Source organism: Nannospalax galili, unplaced genomic scaffold (assembly GCF_000622305.1).
Source record: "Nannospalax galili isolate Female #2095 unplaced genomic scaffold, S.galili_v1.0 scaffold1436, whole genome shotgun sequence".
Lineage (NCBI taxonomy): Eukaryota > Metazoa > Chordata > Mammalia > Rodentia > Spalacidae > Nannospalax > Nannospalax galili.
Genome location: NW_008338997.1, coordinates 467,579 through 487,647, shown reverse-complemented (window position 1 = coordinate 487,647; position 20,069 = coordinate 467,579). Strand labels below are relative to the sequence as shown.

At 49.1% G+C, this 20,069-nt stretch overlaps 3 protein-coding genes across 3 annotated transcripts in view; 2 read left to right on the top strand and 1 right to left on the bottom strand.

Moving 5' to 3' along the window:
- The window catches only part of Rgl3 (ral guanine nucleotide dissociation stimulator like 3), a 21,338-nt gene extending 20,033 nt beyond the window's left edge, over nucleotides 1–1,305 (top strand). The window contains exon 20 of the mRNA XM_008833624.3: nucleotides 591–1,305. Coding sequence (XP_008831846.1) covers nucleotides 591–682 — 92 coding nt within the window. The 3' untranslated portion in view covers nucleotides 683–1,305. The remainder of the gene's footprint in view (nucleotides 1–590) is intronic.
- Nucleotides 1,306–1,925: 620 nt separating this feature from the next.
- Nucleotides 1,926–8,215, top strand: Epor (erythropoietin receptor). Its single transcript, NM_001301677.1, is given in 8 exon segments — nucleotides 1,926–2,118; nucleotides 3,714–3,834; nucleotides 4,325–4,500; nucleotides 4,590–4,747; nucleotides 5,741–5,894; nucleotides 5,974–6,061; nucleotides 7,299–7,386; nucleotides 7,476–8,215. Coding segments are annotated over 8 exon segments (1,506 nt in total). The 5' UTR covers nucleotides 1,926–2,000; the 3' UTR covers nucleotides 8,079–8,215.
- Nucleotides 8,216–10,774: 2,559 nt separating this feature from the next.
- Nucleotides 10,775–12,327, bottom strand: Swsap1 (SWIM-type zinc finger 7 associated protein 1). Its single transcript, XM_008833583.3, has 2 exons — nucleotides 12,027–12,327; nucleotides 10,775–11,596 (listed from the first exon to the last, which is right to left on the bottom strand). Exons 1-2 carry the CDS (start codon nucleotides 12,273–12,275, stop codon nucleotides 11,003–11,005), a joined length of 843 nt encoding a protein of 280 aa, XP_008831805.1. The 5' UTR covers nucleotides 12,276–12,327; the 3' UTR covers nucleotides 10,775–11,002.
- Between the last annotated feature and the right edge of the window lie 7,742 nt (nucleotides 12,328–20,069).

The following is a 20,069-nucleotide window of genomic DNA, read 5'->3' as shown; positions in this document are numbered from 1 at the left end:
ATGTTTTAGTTTGGTTTCTGTTGCTATGATGGAACACTAACCAAACCCAATTTAGGGAGGGAAAGATTTATTTCACTTTACACTTCCAAGTCACAGTCCATCAGTGAGAGAAGTCAGGACAGGAACTCAAGGCAGGAACTGAAGCAGAGACCAAGGAGGAATGCTGCTTACTGGCTGCTCCCCTGGCCTGCTCAGCCTGCTTTCTTATATAACCCTGCCGACTGACTTAGGGATGGTACTTCCCACAGTGGGGCTGGGCCTGATACATCAATTAGCAATCAAGAAAATTCCACACAAGTCAATCTGAGGGGGGAAATTCCACAGTTGAAGCGCCATCGTCCCAGGTGTGTTAGGTTGACAACCAAAATTAGCCAGGGCAATATCACAGTATTATCTGTGTGAGGTTGTTCAGGTATTGAATATGTAGGCCCTGAGCTTAGCAGGCTGGAAGTGGGCATCATCCATGTTCATGGACACAGCAGCTGGGAAGTGGTTCAGGAATGTGGGAGAAATCCTTTGAATAATAGAAGACTGTCCCTGGAGCCACCAGACTATGCAGGCTACCCACCTCGGTCCCCACCTTCCCACAGAGCTTCTGATTCCTGATGGTGCCAATGTATTCTACGCCATGAACCCGGCCGCCCCTGGTGACTTCTTGCTACAGCGGAAGGAGGGTGACTGACACATACCTGTCTTCCCCCTCCAGGGGCTCTCTGATTCCCTGGATCCTTATTTCAATCACAAGACTGCATGAGATGAATGTAAAACTAAGAAAGACCAAGAGCCATAAGAGCTGGGGGTGTAGCTCAGCGGCAGAGCACTTACCCAGCATTCCTTCCTTAGGTCCTGGATTGGTCCCCAGCACCTTCCAAAATAACGCCCTCATAGGTTGAAGAGTGCTCTCTTAACAGGCAAGAAGCAGGGCTTTGAGTCCAAGTACTGTGTAAACCCAGTGTTTTGGCACATACCTCTGAGATCCCAGTAGCTTAGGAGGTGGAGGCAGGAGGATCAGGAGTTCAAGGTCATCCTCAGTTGTATAGTGAGTTCCTGACCGTCCGGGGTGACACCAAACCCTGCTCAAAAAAAGAATAAGCAAACCAGGCATAGTGGCACACACCTTTTTAATCCTAGCACTTGGAAGGCAGAGGCAGGTGGATATCTGGGAGTTCCAAGCCCATCCAGGATTACCTAGGGAGACCCTGTCTACAGACAAAAAAGAAAGAAACAAAACAGAAAAAAGTTAGGGCTGTGAGATGGCTCAGCAGGTAAGGGTACTTACTGCCAAGCCTGAGGACCTCAGTTCAATTCCTGGAACCCACATGGTGGAAAGAGAGCACCAATTCCTGCAAGTTGTCCTGTAACCTCACACATTAAATAAATAAATAATAAATACAATTAAAATAATAAATGAAATCTCATATTTCCAAATATGTATCATTTTACAAAAAGAACATCCTTTACTATGCTTTCAGCCCCACAACACAGCCTCGCCCTGCTTACTCAACTCTTAGTCGTTCTTATGATAATTATTTCTTTCGGGAGGTTGGGGAAAACTGCTGACTGGAGCAGTATCAGCAACCTCCATTTGTGGGACACTTGCTCTGAAAGCTTGCACGAGGCTAGATTTTCCAGATGACATGATCCAAGGTAACTCACCTGTTCACTGTTACATAAGATGGAAAAAAAAAAAAAAACAAACTGCGGGCTCCCCCCATCCCCAACTCCCCACACTAGTTGAAGCAGCCACTGGGCACAAGAGCCGCTCCCGCCCTCCGCCCCCAACCCCCAGGCCTGTAGCTTATCTATCCTCAGGCTGCGCATAGGCACCGCCCCCTCCGGGAATTGGGGGAGCAGCCACTTGGAGGCTCCGGGTCAGGAAGAGCCTGGTCAGCTGTGACGGGGTGGAGGCAGCTGCTGCTAACTCAGCTGTGGACTGTGCCAGGGGTGGAGGGGATTCGGCCTGGCTGGAGCCCTGGGCTCCCTAGGGCTAGGGCTGCATCATGGGGTACTTCCTTGGGGTGCCCCTGTGGCCTCCAGTCGGACCCCTCTGTCTCCTACTTGCCGGAGCAGCCTGGGCGCCTTCACCTAGCCTCCAGGACCCCAAGTTTGAGGGCAAAGGTAAGGAGCTGTATGTGGATACCCCCTCATTAGGTCCTAGAGGGTGATGCTGAGGCTTGAACTCCCAGCATGCATCCCCGCCGGGGCCTTAGCCCCATCTGGACTTGCTAGAGTAGGCCCTGGGGTCAAGATTAGTGTCTGAACCTCTAGAGCCTGTCCTAAAGCGGCATGCTGGGATCAAAACCCAGGGTGGTGCCTGAGCAAGAAGTTTTGTCTTTTGATTTGTGTTTTTTTGTTGTTGAGACAGGGTCTCACTGTGTAGACCCAGTTATCCTGGAGCTCGCTATTTGGACCAGGCTGGCCTCCTTCTCAGAGAAATCTGCCTGCCTCTGCCTCTGCCTCTGCAGTGCTGGGATTAAAGGCATGTACCACCATGTTCAGCTTTTTTTGTTGTTTGATTGGTTCTTGGTTTTGTTTTTTGTTTTGGCAGGGTCTCCCTGTAGCCCCAGCTGGCCTGGCCTGGAACTCACTAGGTAGACCAGCCTGGCCTGGAACTCACTAGGTAGACCAGCCTGGCCTGGAACTCACTGTGTAGACCAGGCTGGCCTGGAACTCACTAGGTAGACCAGGCTGGCCTGGAACTCACTGTGTAGACCAGGCTGGCCTGGAACTCACTAGGTAGACCAGGCTGGCCTTGAACTCACTAGGTAGACCAGGCTGGCCTGGAACCCACTGTGTAGACCAGGCTGGGCTCCATCTCACAGAGATTTGTCTGTTTCTGCCACTACACAGAACTTTTTCACTTTTTCTTTTCTTTTGTGAGACAGAGTCTCATGTAGCACACGTTGCCCTCAAACTCCTATATAGAGCTGACGCTGGTCTTGAACTCCTGTCCCCATTTCCCAATTACTGGGATGATAGGCACTCCATTTTGTCTTTTTTTTTTTTCATTTTTGAGACAAGGTCTCCCTGTAGCCCAGCTGGCCTGGAACTCACTATGTAGACCAGGCTGGCCTGGAACTCACTATGTGGACCAGGCTAGCCTTCAACTCCACCCGCCTCTGCTTTACAAAAGGCATGTGCCACCACACCAGGCCCTGTTTTGTCTTTTAAGGGAGTCCAGGAGATGGTAGTGGGCTGGCTAGTGCTGTGTCTGAGTTTCTGGGGGATGTGATCAAACACATGGTGACCCTTCATTGGGAGAACAGGAGTAAAGCAGGGCTGAAGACTGAACACGGTTTGGTGGGCCAGGATCCCTTGTATTGCTGGGAGGAGGAAGGGGGTGGGGAATACAGTTGGCTGTTGTTATCGGAGGCCACCAGCAGCCTGCAGGGACAGATAGGAGGCCATGTCCTCTTCTCACACACCCACCCACTGGACGTGCACGTCCCGGGCTGGGGCGGGCTGGGCTCAGCTCAGCTAGCTGCGCGGTGAGTGGCCGTGGGTGCGGGGAGACAGGTAGGCGCCACCTACTCTTGGGAGTTCTAGGGGCACCACTTCTGCAAGACTCCCTCGAAGGCCCCACTGGAGAAGAGGGCGGGGCATTAAAAAAGTTACCGGGCCTGCACAGGAACAGGAAGGAGGACTGTGGCCAGAGTCCCTTATTCCGCCCCTCGCCCACCCCCGAATTCTGCCATGGCCACTTCTCTCCCTAGCGGCCATGCTGGCATCCCGTGGCTCGGAAGAACTTATGTGCTTCACAGAGCGATTGGAGGACTTGGTCTGTTTCTGGGAGGAAGCAGTGGGCTCCAACTACAGCTTCACTTACCAGCTCGAGTGAGTCCTCCAAAACTAGTGCCCCAACGTGGGGGAGAGGGCGGGCCAGAGCTTCCTGGAAGTCACAGAGCTGTCCCTGCGGCCTGACGGATGGTTAAGGGTGGCTAATGAACGGGATGAGTGGAACCTGGTGGCTGGGGCAGAAACAATCCCTCTCCATCACTGGGCTCAGGCATCAAGGTATTGGAGCTGGGGCGCCCCCTGGTGGCCGGGGCTGGATCAACTCTTCATCGCTGGGCTCAGGCATCACTTGCACTGGAGCTTCGGCATCCGTTGGTGGGTGGGGCAGCAATGTTCTTGTGATTACCCCTGGGAATGCAGCCTGAGCCAATAGGATTGGGCCAGTCTCTCTACAGTGCACTAGAACTGAATAACGTCTGGGAAAAAAGAGAGAGAGAGAGAGAGAGAGAGAGAGAGATCAGACACTCTTCAGGCACCTCCCGCCTTGCCAAGTGTTCAACCTTTTCTTCTCGGGTGCCTGGGCACACAGGGGTGAATCACGAAAGTCGTGTGGCCTGCACCAGGCGCCTACAACCCGCGGTACAGTGCGTTTCTGGTGCTCACTGCCTACCGCAGACACATCAAGCTTCGTGCCCCTGGAACTGCGAGTCATAGCCACCTCCGGGACTCTGCGCTATCACCGTATCATCCACATCAATGAAGTAGGTAGGTTCCAGGGGAATGGAGAGACATGGGGTAGGGGCTCGAAAACTCAGGCTTCCTCCGTCTGATCCACCTCACTTTGCTTTTGGCAGTGCTCTTGGACGCCCCCACAGGGCTGCTGGCACGACGGGCTGAGGAAGGCAGCCACGTGGTGCTGCGCTGGCTGCCACCTCCTGGGGCACCGATGACCACCCATATCCGATATGAGGTGGATGTGTCCGCAGGCAACGGTGCAGGGGGAGTGCAGAGGGTAAGACTCCCGGAAGACCACCCACCCGGCCTCCTTAAATCTGGCCTAGATGGTCATCCCAGCCTTTTCCAGTGTCCCAGTTCAGTTCCCTCCCCTGGTGCCCAACATCCTATTTACTAATTATTTTATTATTATTATTATTTTATTATTTTGGAAAAGGTCTCCCTGTAGTGCAGGCTGACCTGGAACTCTGTACACCAGGCTGGATCTCTCAGAGATCCACCTGCCTCAGCCTCCTGAGTGGTGAGATAAAAGGTGTGACACCATCACATCTGGCTTTTTCTGCCATTTAAATTTTTTTTTAATTTCACTGGGCATTGTGGCACGCCTTTAATCCCAGCATTTGGGAGGCAGAGGCAGGCAGATAGATCTCTGTGGGTTCAAGGTCAGCCTGGTTTACATAGTGAGTTCCAGGCCAGCTGGGGCTACAGGGAGATCCTGTCTCAAAAAAGACCAAAAAACATTTTTTAAATTTCATTTATTTATTATGTGTTGGCAGGGTTGTGTGTTTATGTGTGTGTATGTATGTGGGTCAACGGGAGGTCAGAGTACAACTTAAGTGAGTTGTTCTCAACTTCCACCATGTGGGTCCTGGGGATCAAACAGGTCTTTAGGCTTGGAGACAGGCTCCTTTACTTGCTGAGCCATCTTTTGAGCCCTTGGGCCCACTCACACCATTGATGGTCAAGATTGCTTTACGTAAGCCCACTGACGCTCTCAAGGCCTAGTTCAGATCTTTAGGCCCCAGAGCAGAGGCTCTCTGAGTAGCCTGTCTGCCTTCACCTTTATATTGCCAGAACCCCTCTTGGTTATGGGGGGGTCCTATCCTTTGATCTCATTGTTGAGTGCTGATTGGCTAGATCTCTCCAGGGCGTCCCCAGCTACCTGGGTGTTGATGGAGGTAAGCTCTCTTTGGGTGCTAATTGGCTGGATCTCTTGGCCCCTCCCCCAAGTAACCCTGCCGTACCTGCCCTTCCTCGGGCTCCGCCCCAGGTGGAGATCCTGGAAGGCCGCACAGAGTGTGTTCTGAGCAACCTGCGGGGCGGTACGCGCTACACCTTCTCAGTGCGCGCACGCATGGCAGAGCCCAGTTTCAGCGGTTTCTGGAGCGCTTGGTCTGAGCCCGCGTCGCTGCTGACCACTACTGGTGAGGCTCCCAGAACGGGTGAAGCTGGGCGGAACATCCCACAAACCATCTCCTCCCTGACCGCCTTCCTGCCTCCTAGACCTGGACCCGCTAATCCTGACGCTGGCTGTCATCCTGGTCCTCATCGCGATGCTGCTGATAGTGCTGGCTCTGCTCTCCAACCGCCGGTGAGCCCCCAATACGAGCATCTAACCCAGATCCTCCTCGGAATCCCCCCGCCCTAGCTTTTCACTAGGGAAAGCTAGGCTCAGAGAGGGCTAGCACTGGCCCAAAGTCACGCAGCGTGGAGGGTCACTTGGAATGCAAGTGCGAGTAGACACTAGACTCTAGACTTTTCTGTTCATGTGGGCCTGCTGGGGTTCTTTTACTTCAAATAGCTACTCTTTCCTAGATCCCTTTGCTAGTTCCTTTCCCCAGGGTCCTTAACTTTGTCAAATCAACCCCATAGTTTAATGGAAACTATTTAAGCCCAGCTGTTTTAATGATCTGCCTAGCCCGGCTGAGGTATTTCTAGTTCCCAGTGTACACAAAGCTTTTCACACTATATCCTTCTGCTTGAAATGCCTTTACTACTTTATCCATAAAGTACAGATCCTGCTTGTCTTTTGTGACCCTGTGCATTATTTGGTTGGAAAATAAACACAGACACAGACACAGACACACATGCACTATTTTTAAATTTCATTTTATTTTATTTATTATGTTATTTATAATTATTTTCTTGTTTAATTTTATATTATTTAATTTTTATCTTTTACATTTATTTTACTTTACTATTTTATCTTGTTACTTTAGTTTATTTTTGTTTTCGTTTTTGTTTGAGACAAGATCTCCCTGTAGCCAGCTGGCCTGGAACTCGCTTTGTAGCCAGGCTGGCCTCCATTTCACAGAGATCTGCCAGCCTCTGCCTCCCACGTGCTGGAATTAAAGGTGTGCACCACCACATCCAGCAGCTAATTTAGTTTTTAATTTAAATTTACTATTTTATTATTTTATTCTATTTTACCATTTTAATCCTATTTTAAAATTTTATTTTACTCCTTTAAAATTTTTGTTATTTATTGTTTTACTTATTATTTTACTTTATTATTTTGCTGGTGCTTGGAATCCCACCCATAGCCTTGAAAGTGCTCAATACTGTACTACATCTCCAGCCCTGGATTTTATGAATGTACTTCGTACCTATGGAAAACAGTGATGAAGGATATGAGGCAGCATGTTTTAAACTCTATGCATCTCTCAAAACTATTCCGGTTACCCTTTGGTAGGGCCTTTCGGGAGTTTCCTGGGCAGCCTGTTTTCCAATCTTCCAGGAGCGTTGGTGTCTGAATGGGGGTTCTGAGAGGACCCTGATGAGTGTCCAGTCCCTCGTGTCCATGAACTTGTTTCTAATGACCTCAACAGGAGCCTGAAGCAGAAGATTTGGCCTGGCATCCCAAGCCCAGAGAGCGAATTTGAGGGTCTCTTCACCACCCACAAGGGTAACTTTCAGGTAGGTGAGCTGGTCAATCTTCCTGGTACCTGGGACTGGCCTGCTGGCCCATGCCCAGGCCTTTGATCATGTGGGTACTGTCTTTTCAGCTGTGGCTGTTGCAGCATGATGGTTGTTTGTGGTGGAGCCCATGGACCCCTTTCTCTGAGGACCCACCAGCCCGACTGGAAGTCCTCTCGGAGTGCTGTTGGGGGATCACCCAGGCCTCCAGGCCTGACATGGATGATGAGGGGCCCTTGCTGGAGCCAGTGGACAGTGAGCAAGCCCAGGACACCTACCTGGTGTTGGATGAGTGGTTACTGCCTCGGAGCCCAGGCAGCAAGGACCTCTCAGGACCTGGGGACACTGTGGGTCCAGTGGCTGTGGATGAAAGCTCCAGAGCATCTTCCTGCTCCTCTGACTTGGCCTTGAAGCCTAGGCCAGAGGATACCTCACCTTCCAGCTTTGAGTATACCATCCTAGACTCCAGCTCTCAGCTCTTGCGCCCTCGGGCACTGCCCCCTCAGCTACCTCCCACCCCTCCTCACCTAAAGTACCTGTACCTCGTGGTATCTGATTCAGGCATCTCAACAGATTACAGTTCAGGAGGCTCCCAGGGAGTCCATGGGGACTCATCCAATGGCCCCTTCTCTCACCCTTATGAGAACAGCCTGTCCCAGCCCCAGAGCCTCTGCCCACATGGTCTGCTGTAAGGACTTCAGCCTGAAAAAGCCTGGGGATCCAAGAGGACCCCAAGCTCAGGACTTTCTGAACAGGGCTGGTGAAGCCACACTCACAGGTAAGAAGAGCACAGCTAACCTCAGCTCTCTATCCAGTCCATCCTTCTCAGAAAGTTACAACCTTGGAATATTTTTGAGGATGTACAGTTATCTTTCTGTATATACAAATATATATGTATCGATTTTCCTACCATGACTTGTTTTTTAAAAAATGTTTTTTATTTTATGCATATGAGTTTTATGTGTTTTACCTATGTATATGTAAGTGTACCACATGTGTACAATGCCCTCTAAGGTCAGAAGAGGGAGTCTGGTCTAGAGTTACAGATGGTTGTTAGCCTCCCTGTGGATGCTGGGAACCAAACCTGATCCTCAGCAAGAGTAGCCAGTGCTCTTAACTGCCAAGCCAGCTCTCCAGCCCCAGATCCTGTATCTTAAGGAGCTTCCTTACAGGACAGACTGTCTGTGAGGAAATTTCTGCACAACACCCACTAAGCAGTTTCTCAACTGCAAGCCTGAGAAGAGTCAGATGTATACTCTAGTCTGTCTGCAGCTTCATCTCCCCTCAAGGTCATCTTGGGTTGAATCCTCTGGGATGTCCCTGCAGGATACAGAGGATCCCACTGGCCATTTTAGGGATCTCACCTGAAAACATGCTCTATCTTTCCTTTCTTTTTATTTTATTCATTATTTTATTTTTTTATGTGTATGCGTGTATTGCCTGCATGTAGGTAAGTGCACCCATGTCATGCAATGCCTGAGGAGGACAGAAGAGGCTGTTGAATCCCCTGGAACTGGAGTCATGGACTGTTAGCTGCCATGTGGGTACTGGGATTTGAACCCCGGTCTTTTGGATCTTTCACTGTTGGCTAGAAGCAGTCACATCGCAGGACTCTAGCTAGAACCAGGGGATGCTGGGAAATGTAGTTCAGCTGTGCACACAGGCAAGTGATTTATTCTTTCAATCTCAGCTACTAACAACAGTAAGTCAACCTCCCTTCTGAAGAAGGTCATGTTTTGTTTTGAGGGGTTTTTTGTTTGTGTTTTTGGTCTTTTTGTGACAGGATCTCCCTGTAGCCCCAGCTGTCCTGGAACTATGTAGACGAGGCTGGCCTTGAACTCACAGAGATCTGCCTGCCTCTGCCTCCTAAGTGCTGGGACTACAAGCGTGTGCCACCATGCCTGGCTTAAGTAGGTCATGTTTTAAGAAAGCACTATGACAAGCCCGACATGTGACGCAGCAGTAAGTCTACATTTACTTTTTCTTTTTTTCATTTTATTTTGTGTATGAGTGCTTTACCTACATGTATGTAAGTGTACCACATTTGTACGCGTGAGAGGGCAGAGTAGGGCACTGGATCCCCTGAAAGTGGAGTTATAGACAGTTGCCATGTGGGTGCTGGGAATGAACCCAGGTCCTCTGCAAGAGCAGCCAGTGCTCTTAACTACTGAGCCAGCTCTCCAGCCCCTATTTTATTATTTTTTGAGATACGGTCTCATGTAGCCCAGGCTGGCCTCCATCTCCTGATCTTCCTGTTCCAATTCCCATGTGCGGGGATTACAGCTTTCTTTTTTATTTTCTATTTTATTTTTTAATTCTGTGCATGTGAGTTAGATGCCCACAAAGGCTATAAGAAGGTGTCAGACCCAAGGAAATTGTAATTATAGGTGGTTCTGGGCTGCTCATTGTGGGTACTGAGAACCAAATCAGTCCCTCTGCAAGAATAGTAAGCATGCTTAACCACTGAGCCATCTCTCTAGCAGGGTGTTTTGTTTTGAGACAGGGTCTCCCTGTAACCCCAACTGGCCTCCAACTCACTAGGCTGGCCTTTAACTCACAGAGATCCATCTGCCTCTGCCTCCTGAGTGCAGAGATTAAATGCAAATGCCATCACACTTGGCCAGTTTAATCACTTTTTAAGTTTTTCTTAGCTGGGCGTGGTGGCACTTGGGAGGCAGAGGCAGGCGGATCTCTGTGAGTTCAAGGCCAGCCTGGTCTACATGGTGAGTTCCAGAACAGCTGCGGCTACAGGGAGACCCTGCTTCAAAAAGACAAAAAAACCTTTTTCTTAATTGGATGTCCTTGTCCATACCTTTATTTAGTCCTAGCACTCTTGGGAGGCAGAGGTAGGTGGATCTCTGTGAGTTCCAGGCTATCATGGTTGATATGGGGAGTTCTAGGCCAGACAGGACTACATAGTGAGACCCTGTCTCAATTTAAAAAAAAAAAAGGGAGGAAGTTGGAGAGCTGACTCATCAGTTAAGAGCACTGGCTGCTGACTCATCAGTTAAGAGCACTGGCTGCTCTTGTAGCACAACATTAACAACCTCTGTAACTACAGTTCCAGGGGATCCAACACCCTCTTCTGATCTCTGCAGACATTGCATGCATATTACATATATACAGGGAAATGCTCATATTGGTGCTGGAGAGATGGCTCAGTGGTTAAGAACACTGGTTGTTCTTGCAGAAGACCTGGGTTCAAATCCCAGCATGCCCATGGCAGCTAACAACTGTCCATCTGTAACTCCAGTCCCAGGGGATCCGACAGCCTCTTCTGACCTCTGAGGGCATTGCACAACACAGGCGCACGTACCTGTATGCAGGCAATACACGCATACACATAAAATAAATTTTTTTTTAAAAAAAAGAGGCAGCCACAGATGAATATATCTATTCTAAATTTTATTTTATTTACTGTTATTATTAGTGTGTGAACGTGTTTCAGTGCCCCAGTATGGAGATCAGATGACACGCTGTGGGAGCTGGTTCTCTCCCTGCACCATGTAGGTCCTGCGGATCAAATTTGCATCAGGCTTGGTAGCAAGCACCTTTACCCACTGACCCCTCTCACTGGCCCCCAACAATGCTAATTTCTAAAGAGAAAAACCACTTTCTATTCTTTAGGTCTTTGCATATGCACTTGTCCTGCAGTTCCAGGCCCAGGAAACTGCCCAGAGACATTGTCACATACTGAGGTTAAGGACTGGCCTCCAGCACTTGAACTCTTCTTGTCTGGGCTGGGGCTTGTAGGCTGGGTGGGCCATGGGGTGATCTTCATCTCTCCATCGGGAAAGAACTTAAATGTCCACTCTGCTCTGGGGCCCGGCGTGCCTAACTCTAGGCAGGCTCGGAAGCAGCCTTGCTGTCCCAGACCTGGTGCCTCTGGCTGCAGCCAACATTTGGCAGGAAAATACCTTTGAAGCAAAGTCAGCTGTGGGGCATCAGCACCATCTGCTTCTACTTGGGTCTCAAGGGCTACCATGAGCCCGCAGCTTCGATTGGATCCCAGTCGGTGGCTGAAGTAGGCTGCAGTATCTAGAAGCAGTGCAGCCAAGTAGGCGGCTTCCTGGGTCCCGGGATCTTCTGCTAGGTACTCTTCTAGGCCGTCCAGCAGCAAAAGGCAGGGGGCAGGCCCTGGGACCTCATGGGTGGAGGCTAGCAGTTGGAGAAGCTCAAGAGTTGAGGGTGGGTACTGGAATCGAACCTTCTAGAATATTGGAAAAGAAGGAAAAAACTAGATTCAGTATAGGAGGCCAAGACTCCATGAAATGGCTGCATGCTTGAGGGAGGTTTTTAGGCCTGGGACAGAAAGCTCCAGAGTGAAGTAGCAGATTTTTTAGCACTCTTTTTTAGCACTTATCACTGCTGAGAATTATTTAAGCTAAAAATATTGGGGGGGCGGGGTACGGTCTCAAGTCCGTCACGTCAACACATCTCTGGGTGGTTTTACAACGCGTGTGTCATTCAACATGGATCCGCCTCACCACCACCTGATTGGCCTGGTGAGCAGTCAGCCATCTATGCTTCGCGTCCTCATTGGTAGGCCGACATGCCATTCATTTCCGCGCCCACCTGTCACTCATGAGTCATTTCCGCCACCACTGGATGACACGCCGTAGGTCTTGCCCCACAGTTACCTGCAGCCTTAACGGCTCGCGTGCTGCTCGTGTACTGCGCGGTAGCCTCTGAAGCGGCCTCCGGGTCAGGAAGAGGACAGGCCCGCAGCCTTCTCCCGCCGCTTCCAGCGCGGTCGCGAACATTAGGGACGTCTTCCCGGAGCCCTGGGCGCCGAGCAGCAGCACAGGTGGCCCCGACTCGGCCGTGGTGTCCTCTCCGGTCCCAGCCGCGTTACCGCCACTCAGCACCCGCCTCAGTGTCTCCGCCATTTAGCGAAGCAGGTCTGCCCAATCAGGATCGTGCTTGTCTCTTAGGTCCGCCCACACTGAGGTCTCATAGGCTGGCTACAGTATCCAGTTTCTCCGTTGGTCTCTGGAGCTGTCGGTCAACGATAGCTTTGTGAGCCCCTACGCCAGCAAATGGAGGAAACAGGTGCTCACTTTACCGTGAAGGATTCTGCTGGGGGACGTAGCATGTATACTATTGTTGTGACTTTAAAAAAAAAATTATTTATATTTTATTTCTTTGAGACAAGATCTCCCTGTTCCTGGAACTCACTATGTGGACCAGGCTGGCCTCTATCTCGCGGAGATCCTCTTGCCTCTGCCTCGTGAACGCTGGGATTAAAGGCGTGCATCGCCATGCCTTGATATTTTTTTATTTTGTGTGTATGAGTGTTTTGCCTGCATGAAATGCCAACAGAGTCCAGAAGAAAGGTATCAGACTCCATGGAACTGGAGTTACAGGTGATTGTTAGCCACCAGGTGCTGGGAACCAAACCCAGGTCTTCTGCAAGAGCAGCCAGTGCTCTTAACCACCCAGCCATCTTCTCCAGACCAACTATTTGAATTATTTTCTTTTCTTTTTGAGACAGGCGCTCAGTATTTGACCCAGGTGGACTGGAACTCACTAAATAGACCAGGCTTGTCTCAAACTCACAGAGATCCACGTGCCTCTGTCTCATGAGTGCTGGTATTAAAGGTGTACAGCCCCACACCTGGCTATTATTGTGACATAGTGAGCCCATTAGACAAATATAAAGGTTAAGGCCTAGAGGGGGCCCAAATCATTGACATGTTACAAAGACACTTAGACTGGAGAACTGGGGTTGTAGCTCAGTGGGTAGAGCTCTCACTCAGCATGCACAAAGCTCTGTGTTCTATCCCCAGTGCTGCATAAGCTGGGTATAGTGGTCCTGGCTGTCATCCTGGCACTGGGAAGGTGGAGGCAGGAGGACATAAGTTCAGAGTCACCCTGGGCAACATAATGAGTCTGTGGCCAGCCTGGGCTACATGACAGGTTTTATTGTTGTTGTTGTTGTTGTTGTTGTTGTTTTGTTTTGTCTTTTTGAGACAGGGTCTCCCTGTAGCCCCAGCTGGCCTGGAACTTGCTTTTGACAGCGAGCTGCCTGCCTCTGCCTCCCAAGTGCTGGGATTAAAGGTGTGCACTACCATGCCCGACAATCAGTCTTTTTTTTTAAAAGGGACTCTTGGGGCTGGAGAGATGGCTCAGCAGTTAAGAGCACTGACTGCTCTTGTAGAGGACCTGGGTTTGATTTCCAGCAATAACTCCAGTTTCAGGGGACTCCAACTCCCTCTTCTGACCTCCGAGGCATTGCACCACACAGGTGCACTCACATACATGCAACCAATATACTCATAAAATAAAAATACTAAATAAAATAATTTTTTTAAAAAAGGGACTCAGCCTCAGTTTGCGCATCTGAAAAATGGGTCTTATGATCCTTGTAGTCATTGCAATGTGTCAGTGTGCCTCCTGTCTGTGTGGATATTTGCTGATTACCCAAGGACAGTTCACAGGCAGAGAGGTTATTATTTGCTTCTCTCTGCATGCCTGATTATAGGCTTGTATTTTTTTTGGAGGGGAGTCTTTTCGAGACAGGGTCTCCCTGTATCCCCAGCTGTCCTGGAACTCACTATGTAGACCAGGCTGGCCTTGAACTCACAGAGACCCGCCTGCCTCTGCCTCCCAAGTGCTGGGATTAAAGGCCTGCGCCACCACGCCTGGCTAGGCTTGTATTTATATGTGTTACAGACTTAGCTCAGGACTCATAGATGGGCTTCTGTGTGTGGGAATGACTTTTATAAGATGGGCAGAATCTGGACAAATGATTTTTAATTAACCTTGCAGGGGCTGGAGATATAGCTTAGTGGTTAAGATTACTTAACCAGGCTTATGCAATTTTGGGAATCAAGCCCAGGGTTTTGTGTATGTTTACATTCTATGAACTGAACCACATCTCTTGCCCTCTATGAGGGAAATTTTACATTCATTTACTCTGTGTGTGTGTGTGTGTGTGTGTGTGTGTGTGTGTGTGTGTGTGTATGCATGCATATGGATGTCAGAGGACAATTTGTTGGAGGCAATTCTGCCTTCTACCATGTGGGTTCCTGAGTCTTCAGACATGATGGCAAGTGCCTTTACCCTCTGAGCCATATCACTGATTTTTGTTTTGATTTATAAAACATCTTTTGGACTAGAGACATAGTTCAGTGGTTAAGAGTATTTACTGCAAGTGGGTGTGGTGGGGCATGCCCTTAATCCTAGCACTGGGAGGCCACCCTGCTCTACATAGTGAGTTCCAGGCCAGCCAGGGCTACTAACTGAGACCCTGTCTTAAAACAAAACAAAATAAAGGTAGATGTAGTGGTGCACATCTTTGATCCCAAAATTTGGGAGGCAGAAGTAGATAGATCTCTGTATGATTGAAGCCAGGCTGCTCTATATCACAAGTTCCAGGCCAGCTGGGGCTACAGGGAGACCCTGTCTGAAAAAGACACACACAACAAAAATCTTTGTGTGTAGCCACCGGGCGGGGGCGGGGGGAACGGGGACTCAAATGACACTGTATGTGTAGGACTGAGAGGACGGCCTCAGCTGTTGGTCCTGTTCCTCCAGTTTGTGTAAGCAGGTGTCTTGTTCACCCTGTGTACACCAAGGTGACTGGCATGAGAATTTGAGGGAGTTCTCCTCTCCTGTCTCCTGGTAGGAAAGCTGGCATGACAGACCCATACTCCTGTGTTCAACATTTTGTTTTGTTTGTCTTTTGAGTCAGGGTCTCATTCTATCTATCCCTGGCTGACCTAGAACTTGCTATGTAGACGAGGCTGGCCTCAATCTCACTCTGCCTCCAGAGTGCTAGGATTAAAGGCGTGGGCCACCACACCCTGTCTTGTGCTCAGCTTTTATATAGGTTCTGAAGTTCTGAACTCCATTCCTCAGGCTTGTATGACAGTGCTTTACAGGATGGATGAGTCATCCTCGAAGTTCCCTCCATGAGGCTGTTTGAAGAGGGCTCACATCTTACTTCCTCTTTGGCCTGGACCCTTCTTCATGCTTGCTTGTGTGGAGGGAAGAGAGAACAGAAGCCAAAGAAAGAGGTTGGTGAGACCAAGCAGTGCTGACAGAGTATGAAATATGCAGGGACCTCGGCTGGTTCCTTCACTTCTGTCTCTCCAGGGCACAGAATTCTGCTTAATGCACTGGAGATACTCAGATATATTCTTGTTAAATCAATGAATGAAGGAAGGTAATATTGATAAGAACCAAGGTGAGTGATCTTGATTGTTCAGCCCAGACATTGCTCCAGAGCATCACTCAAGCCCCTGTTACCCTGGCAACCTTGTCTCCTGGTAATTTCAAAGTGGTACTGTTGCCTGGAGACCCAGAGGCAAGGCAGAACTGTGATTTCCTGAGCTTTCTCTCTCCCTCTGGGGACGGAAAACATCCCCCAGCACGCCCCCACACACAGCTGGGCACCCCGAGCACACACCCACATCAGTGTTTCTGCATATATTCCATTTCCAATTACCCCACAGTCACAGCTCAACTTTATCTGATACAAAGTTGCCCATACACACTGTCCCACATTCACATTCCACATTCTGTCCATCACACACACACACACACACACACACACACACACACACACACATCCCTACCTACCCATGGACATACTTGAATACAAGTATGCAGAGAACTATCTGGAGAGCTATCTCAGCAATTAAGAGCACTAGTTGCTCTTGCAGAGAACCTGGGTTCAGTTTCCAGCACCCACATGGCAGCTAACAACCATCTGTAACTCCAGTTCCAGGGGATCTGATGCCCTCTTCTGGCCTCCGTGGGCATTGCCCACATACGGTGCACTTACATATATGCAAGCAAAACACTCAAACGTAAAATAAAAATAAATCTTATAAAAGCTTAGAACTGGAAACATGGTTCGGCACTTAAGAACACTTGCTTTCATTATAGAGGACCCAGGGTCAGTTCCTAGCACCCACAATCATCTGTAACTCCAGTTCCAGGAGCTCTCACCCTCTCTACTGGCCTCCACAGGCTCCTATATACACATGGTACACATAAACTCTAGCAGGCACATGCACATACTCATGAAAATAATAAGCTGGGGGTGGTGGCACAGGTCTTTAATCCCAGCACTCTCGAGGCAGAGGCAGGTGGATCTCTGTGGGTTCCAAGCTAGTCTGGTCTACATAGTGAGATCCAAGCCACCTGGGACTACATTGGATGACCCTGTCTCAAAAAACCAAAACCAAAAAATAAAGAAAAGAAAGAAAGAAAGAAAGAAAAAGGATTTTCATGATATTGCCTATGCTTAACCCCAAAACTCCTGGGCTCAAGAGAGCCCCGGCCTTAGCTTCCCAAATAGCTGATACTCTAGGACCTGTGTCTGGCTCGAATGTTTTTTTTTTTGTTTGTTTGTGGTTTTTTTGGTCCCTTTGAGACAGGTAGCCATAGCTGGCCTGGCACTCCCTGTGTAGACCAAGCTGGCCTGGATCTCATAGAGATACACCTGCCTCTCCCCCTGCCCCCAGTGCTAGGACTAAAGGTGTGGGCCACCATGCATAGCATTGAATAGATTACCTTCTGTCTCTACTCAAAGAACACTACTTCCATCCCAGCACTCAGGAGACAGAGGTTGGTGGATCTCTGTGAGTTTGAGGTCAGCCTGGTCTACATAGTGAGTTTCAGGTTAGCTGGGGGAGACTGTCTCAAAAAATCAAGAAGACCAAAACAACAACAACAGCAAACCCCACTTCCAACATGATGCATTTATTGATGGCATTAGTCTCAGATGATTGATTCCCCAGCTCCCAGCATGGCCTCTGACACCCAGTAGGTGCTCACAGATGTAGGCTCAGTGACATTTAGCAAAGAGGCAGTCATTCCACAGAACTCTCCAGAACACAGTTTTCCCCCTCATGCAAGAATTCTGTCTCCCTGTCTTTACAGAGGGTGATTGTTATAGAGAAGCTTCTAGGAGGGTAGAACACTTGTAATCAGGGAGGAGTCGGGGAAAGCTAGCTACTGTGGGGTGACCTATGCCTTGGAATTCGCTGGCATGCTAAAAGGATTACTCATTCTTCTAACAAATCTCTCATTTGTTTGTTTATTTATTGATTTATTTGAATCAGCATCTCAGTCTGATTCAGGCTGGCCTGAAACACCCTATGTGTCCCAGGCTGGCTCAAACTAATGTCCAGCCTCTTAACTCAGCCTCCTGAGTGCTGGGACTCCAGGTACCGTCAGGCTCATCTTGCATGCATTCATTCATTTACACATTTTGGTCTGAGAACAGATCTCAGTCCAAGCTGATCTTGAATTCCCTGTGTAGCTTGAGGATGTCTTTGAACTCCTGATTCTCCTGCCTCCACCTCCAAGTAATGGGATGTGCCACCTCACCCGGCTCTGTACTTTTTTATTACTTATTAGTATTATTGTACTAATGTGTGTATGTACACATGTGTGTGTGTGTGCACGTGCACATGATGGTGGAATGCAAGCTGTCATGCCACAGCTTGCATGTGGAGGTCAGAGGTCATTTTGTTTAGTTGGTTCTCTCCTTCCCCATAACTGCCTGCAAGTGTACCTGTGTCATGCAGTGCCCAAGGTCAGAAGAGGGCATTGGAACCCCTGGAACTGGAGTTATGAATGGTTGTTAGTTTGTGCTGGAAATCAAACTTGGGTCCTCTTAACCACTGGGCCATCTCTCCATCCTCATTTACTTGTGTTCTGGGGATCAAACTTAAGTCATCAGGCTTTGCAACATGCACTTCTCTCGTTTTTGTTTTTTGAGACAGTCTCCCTGTAGCCTCAGCTGGCCTGGTCTGAAGACCAAACTGGCCTCCATCTCACAGAGATCCACTGGCCTCTGCCTCTGCCTCCTGAGTACTGCATTTAAAGGCATGTGCCACCACACCTGACTACTTTTGATTTAAAAAAAATTTTTTTTGGTCTTTTTGAAACAGGGTCTCTCTGTAGCCCCAGCTGGCCTGGAAAATCACTATGTAGACCAGGCTGGCCTTGAACTCACAGAGATCCGCCTGCCTCTGCCTCCCGAGTGCTGGGATTAAAGGCGTGTGCCACCATGCCCAGCCTTTTAAAATCTTTTTGAGACAGGGTCTCCCTATAGCCCCAGCTGGCCTGGAACTCACTATGTAGACCAGGCTGGCCTGGAACTCACAGAGATCAGCCTGCCTCTGCTTCCCAAGTGCTGAGATTACAGGCGTGAGCCACCATGCCTGCCTCAGGTTTGATTTTTGAGACAAGGTTTCATGTAGCCCAGGCTGGCCTCAAACTCACTATAAAACTGAGAATAACCTTTAAATTCTTCATCTTCCAAGTGCAGCACCATGCCTGACCACAAACATTTATTGCAATGCTGAGGATGGAATCCACAGCCTCTTAAACTAAGCAAATGACCTCTCATTGAGTTTAACTCCCAGGCTGGGAAAGCTTTTAAAGAGCTTAGTTTGTACCCGCTACAAAAGGGTTATCTATTTGTATTGGGTGTTGGGGAAAGAGAAGGCATGCTGTCACAATGGTCGTCAGGGTTACCAGTCCTCTGTCTTACTCTGGGCACCCTTCTACAGTCTCCTGAGGCATCAGTGCATCAGCAACATGGACAGCAACAGTAGAGGTGTGTGAGGCGCTGTCCGAGGTACTGAGACGTTGCCCCTTTTCTGGGCCAGTGGAGACAGTTCCAAGCCTGCAGGCTCCATGGATGAGATACATGAGTTCTGCAAGCAGCCCTGGTTGGTCAAGAGGGAGCTTCATGATCCTCCCCGGACTCTCATGGCTAATCTTTCCGTGATTGGTGACCAGCCAACCTTCTCCAATCTCCATGGGCTTTGCATGCATGTGGTGCACTGACATCCATGCAGGCAAAACCCTCATGCACATTAAATATTTAGATTGTAAACTTGTCTCCACCCCAGAATTCATTCATTCTCTCTCACTCTCCCCCTTTTCTCCACCCTCCTCCCTGCCTCATGTAGCCCAGGCTTGCTTCCAACTCACTATGTAGACAGGGATGACCTTGAACTCCCAATCTTCCTGCCTCCTCCACCTCCCAAGTGCTGGGATTACAGGCTGGTGCCACTGTGCCCTGCTACTCACCCCACCTTACTTTTTAAAAGCTTTAGTGCATAGTGGCAATGCCATGCCACAGTGTACATGTTGAGGCCAGAGGACAACGTGTATGAGTTTACTCCTCCTTCACCATGTTGTCCTTGAGGGTCAAACTCAGGCCTTTACCCACTGGGGCATCTCATAAGCCCATAAATCTTTTTTTTTAACTTTAAAAATATTTATTTTTTAGGCAAGGCATGGTGGTGCATGCCTTTAATCCCAGCACTCAGGAGGCAGAGGCAGGTGGATCATCTGTGAGGCTAGCCTGGTCTACATAGTGAGTTACAGGCCAACTGGGGCTACAGGGAGTCCCTGTCTCAAAATACTAAAAAATATATATATAATAATAATTTTTAATTATGTATGTATGCATGTGAATGCAGGTATCCATGGAGGCCAAAAGAGGACATTGGACCCTCTGGAACTGGAGTTACAGACATTTGTGAGCCACCAGATGTGAGAATGAAATTCAGGTCATCTGTAAGAGAAGCTAGTGTTCTTAACCACTGAGCCATCTCTCCAGCCCCTATTGTTTTTTGTTTTGTTTTGTTTTTTTGTCTTTTTGAGACAGGGTCTCTCTGTAGCCCCAGCTGTCCTGAAACTCACTATAT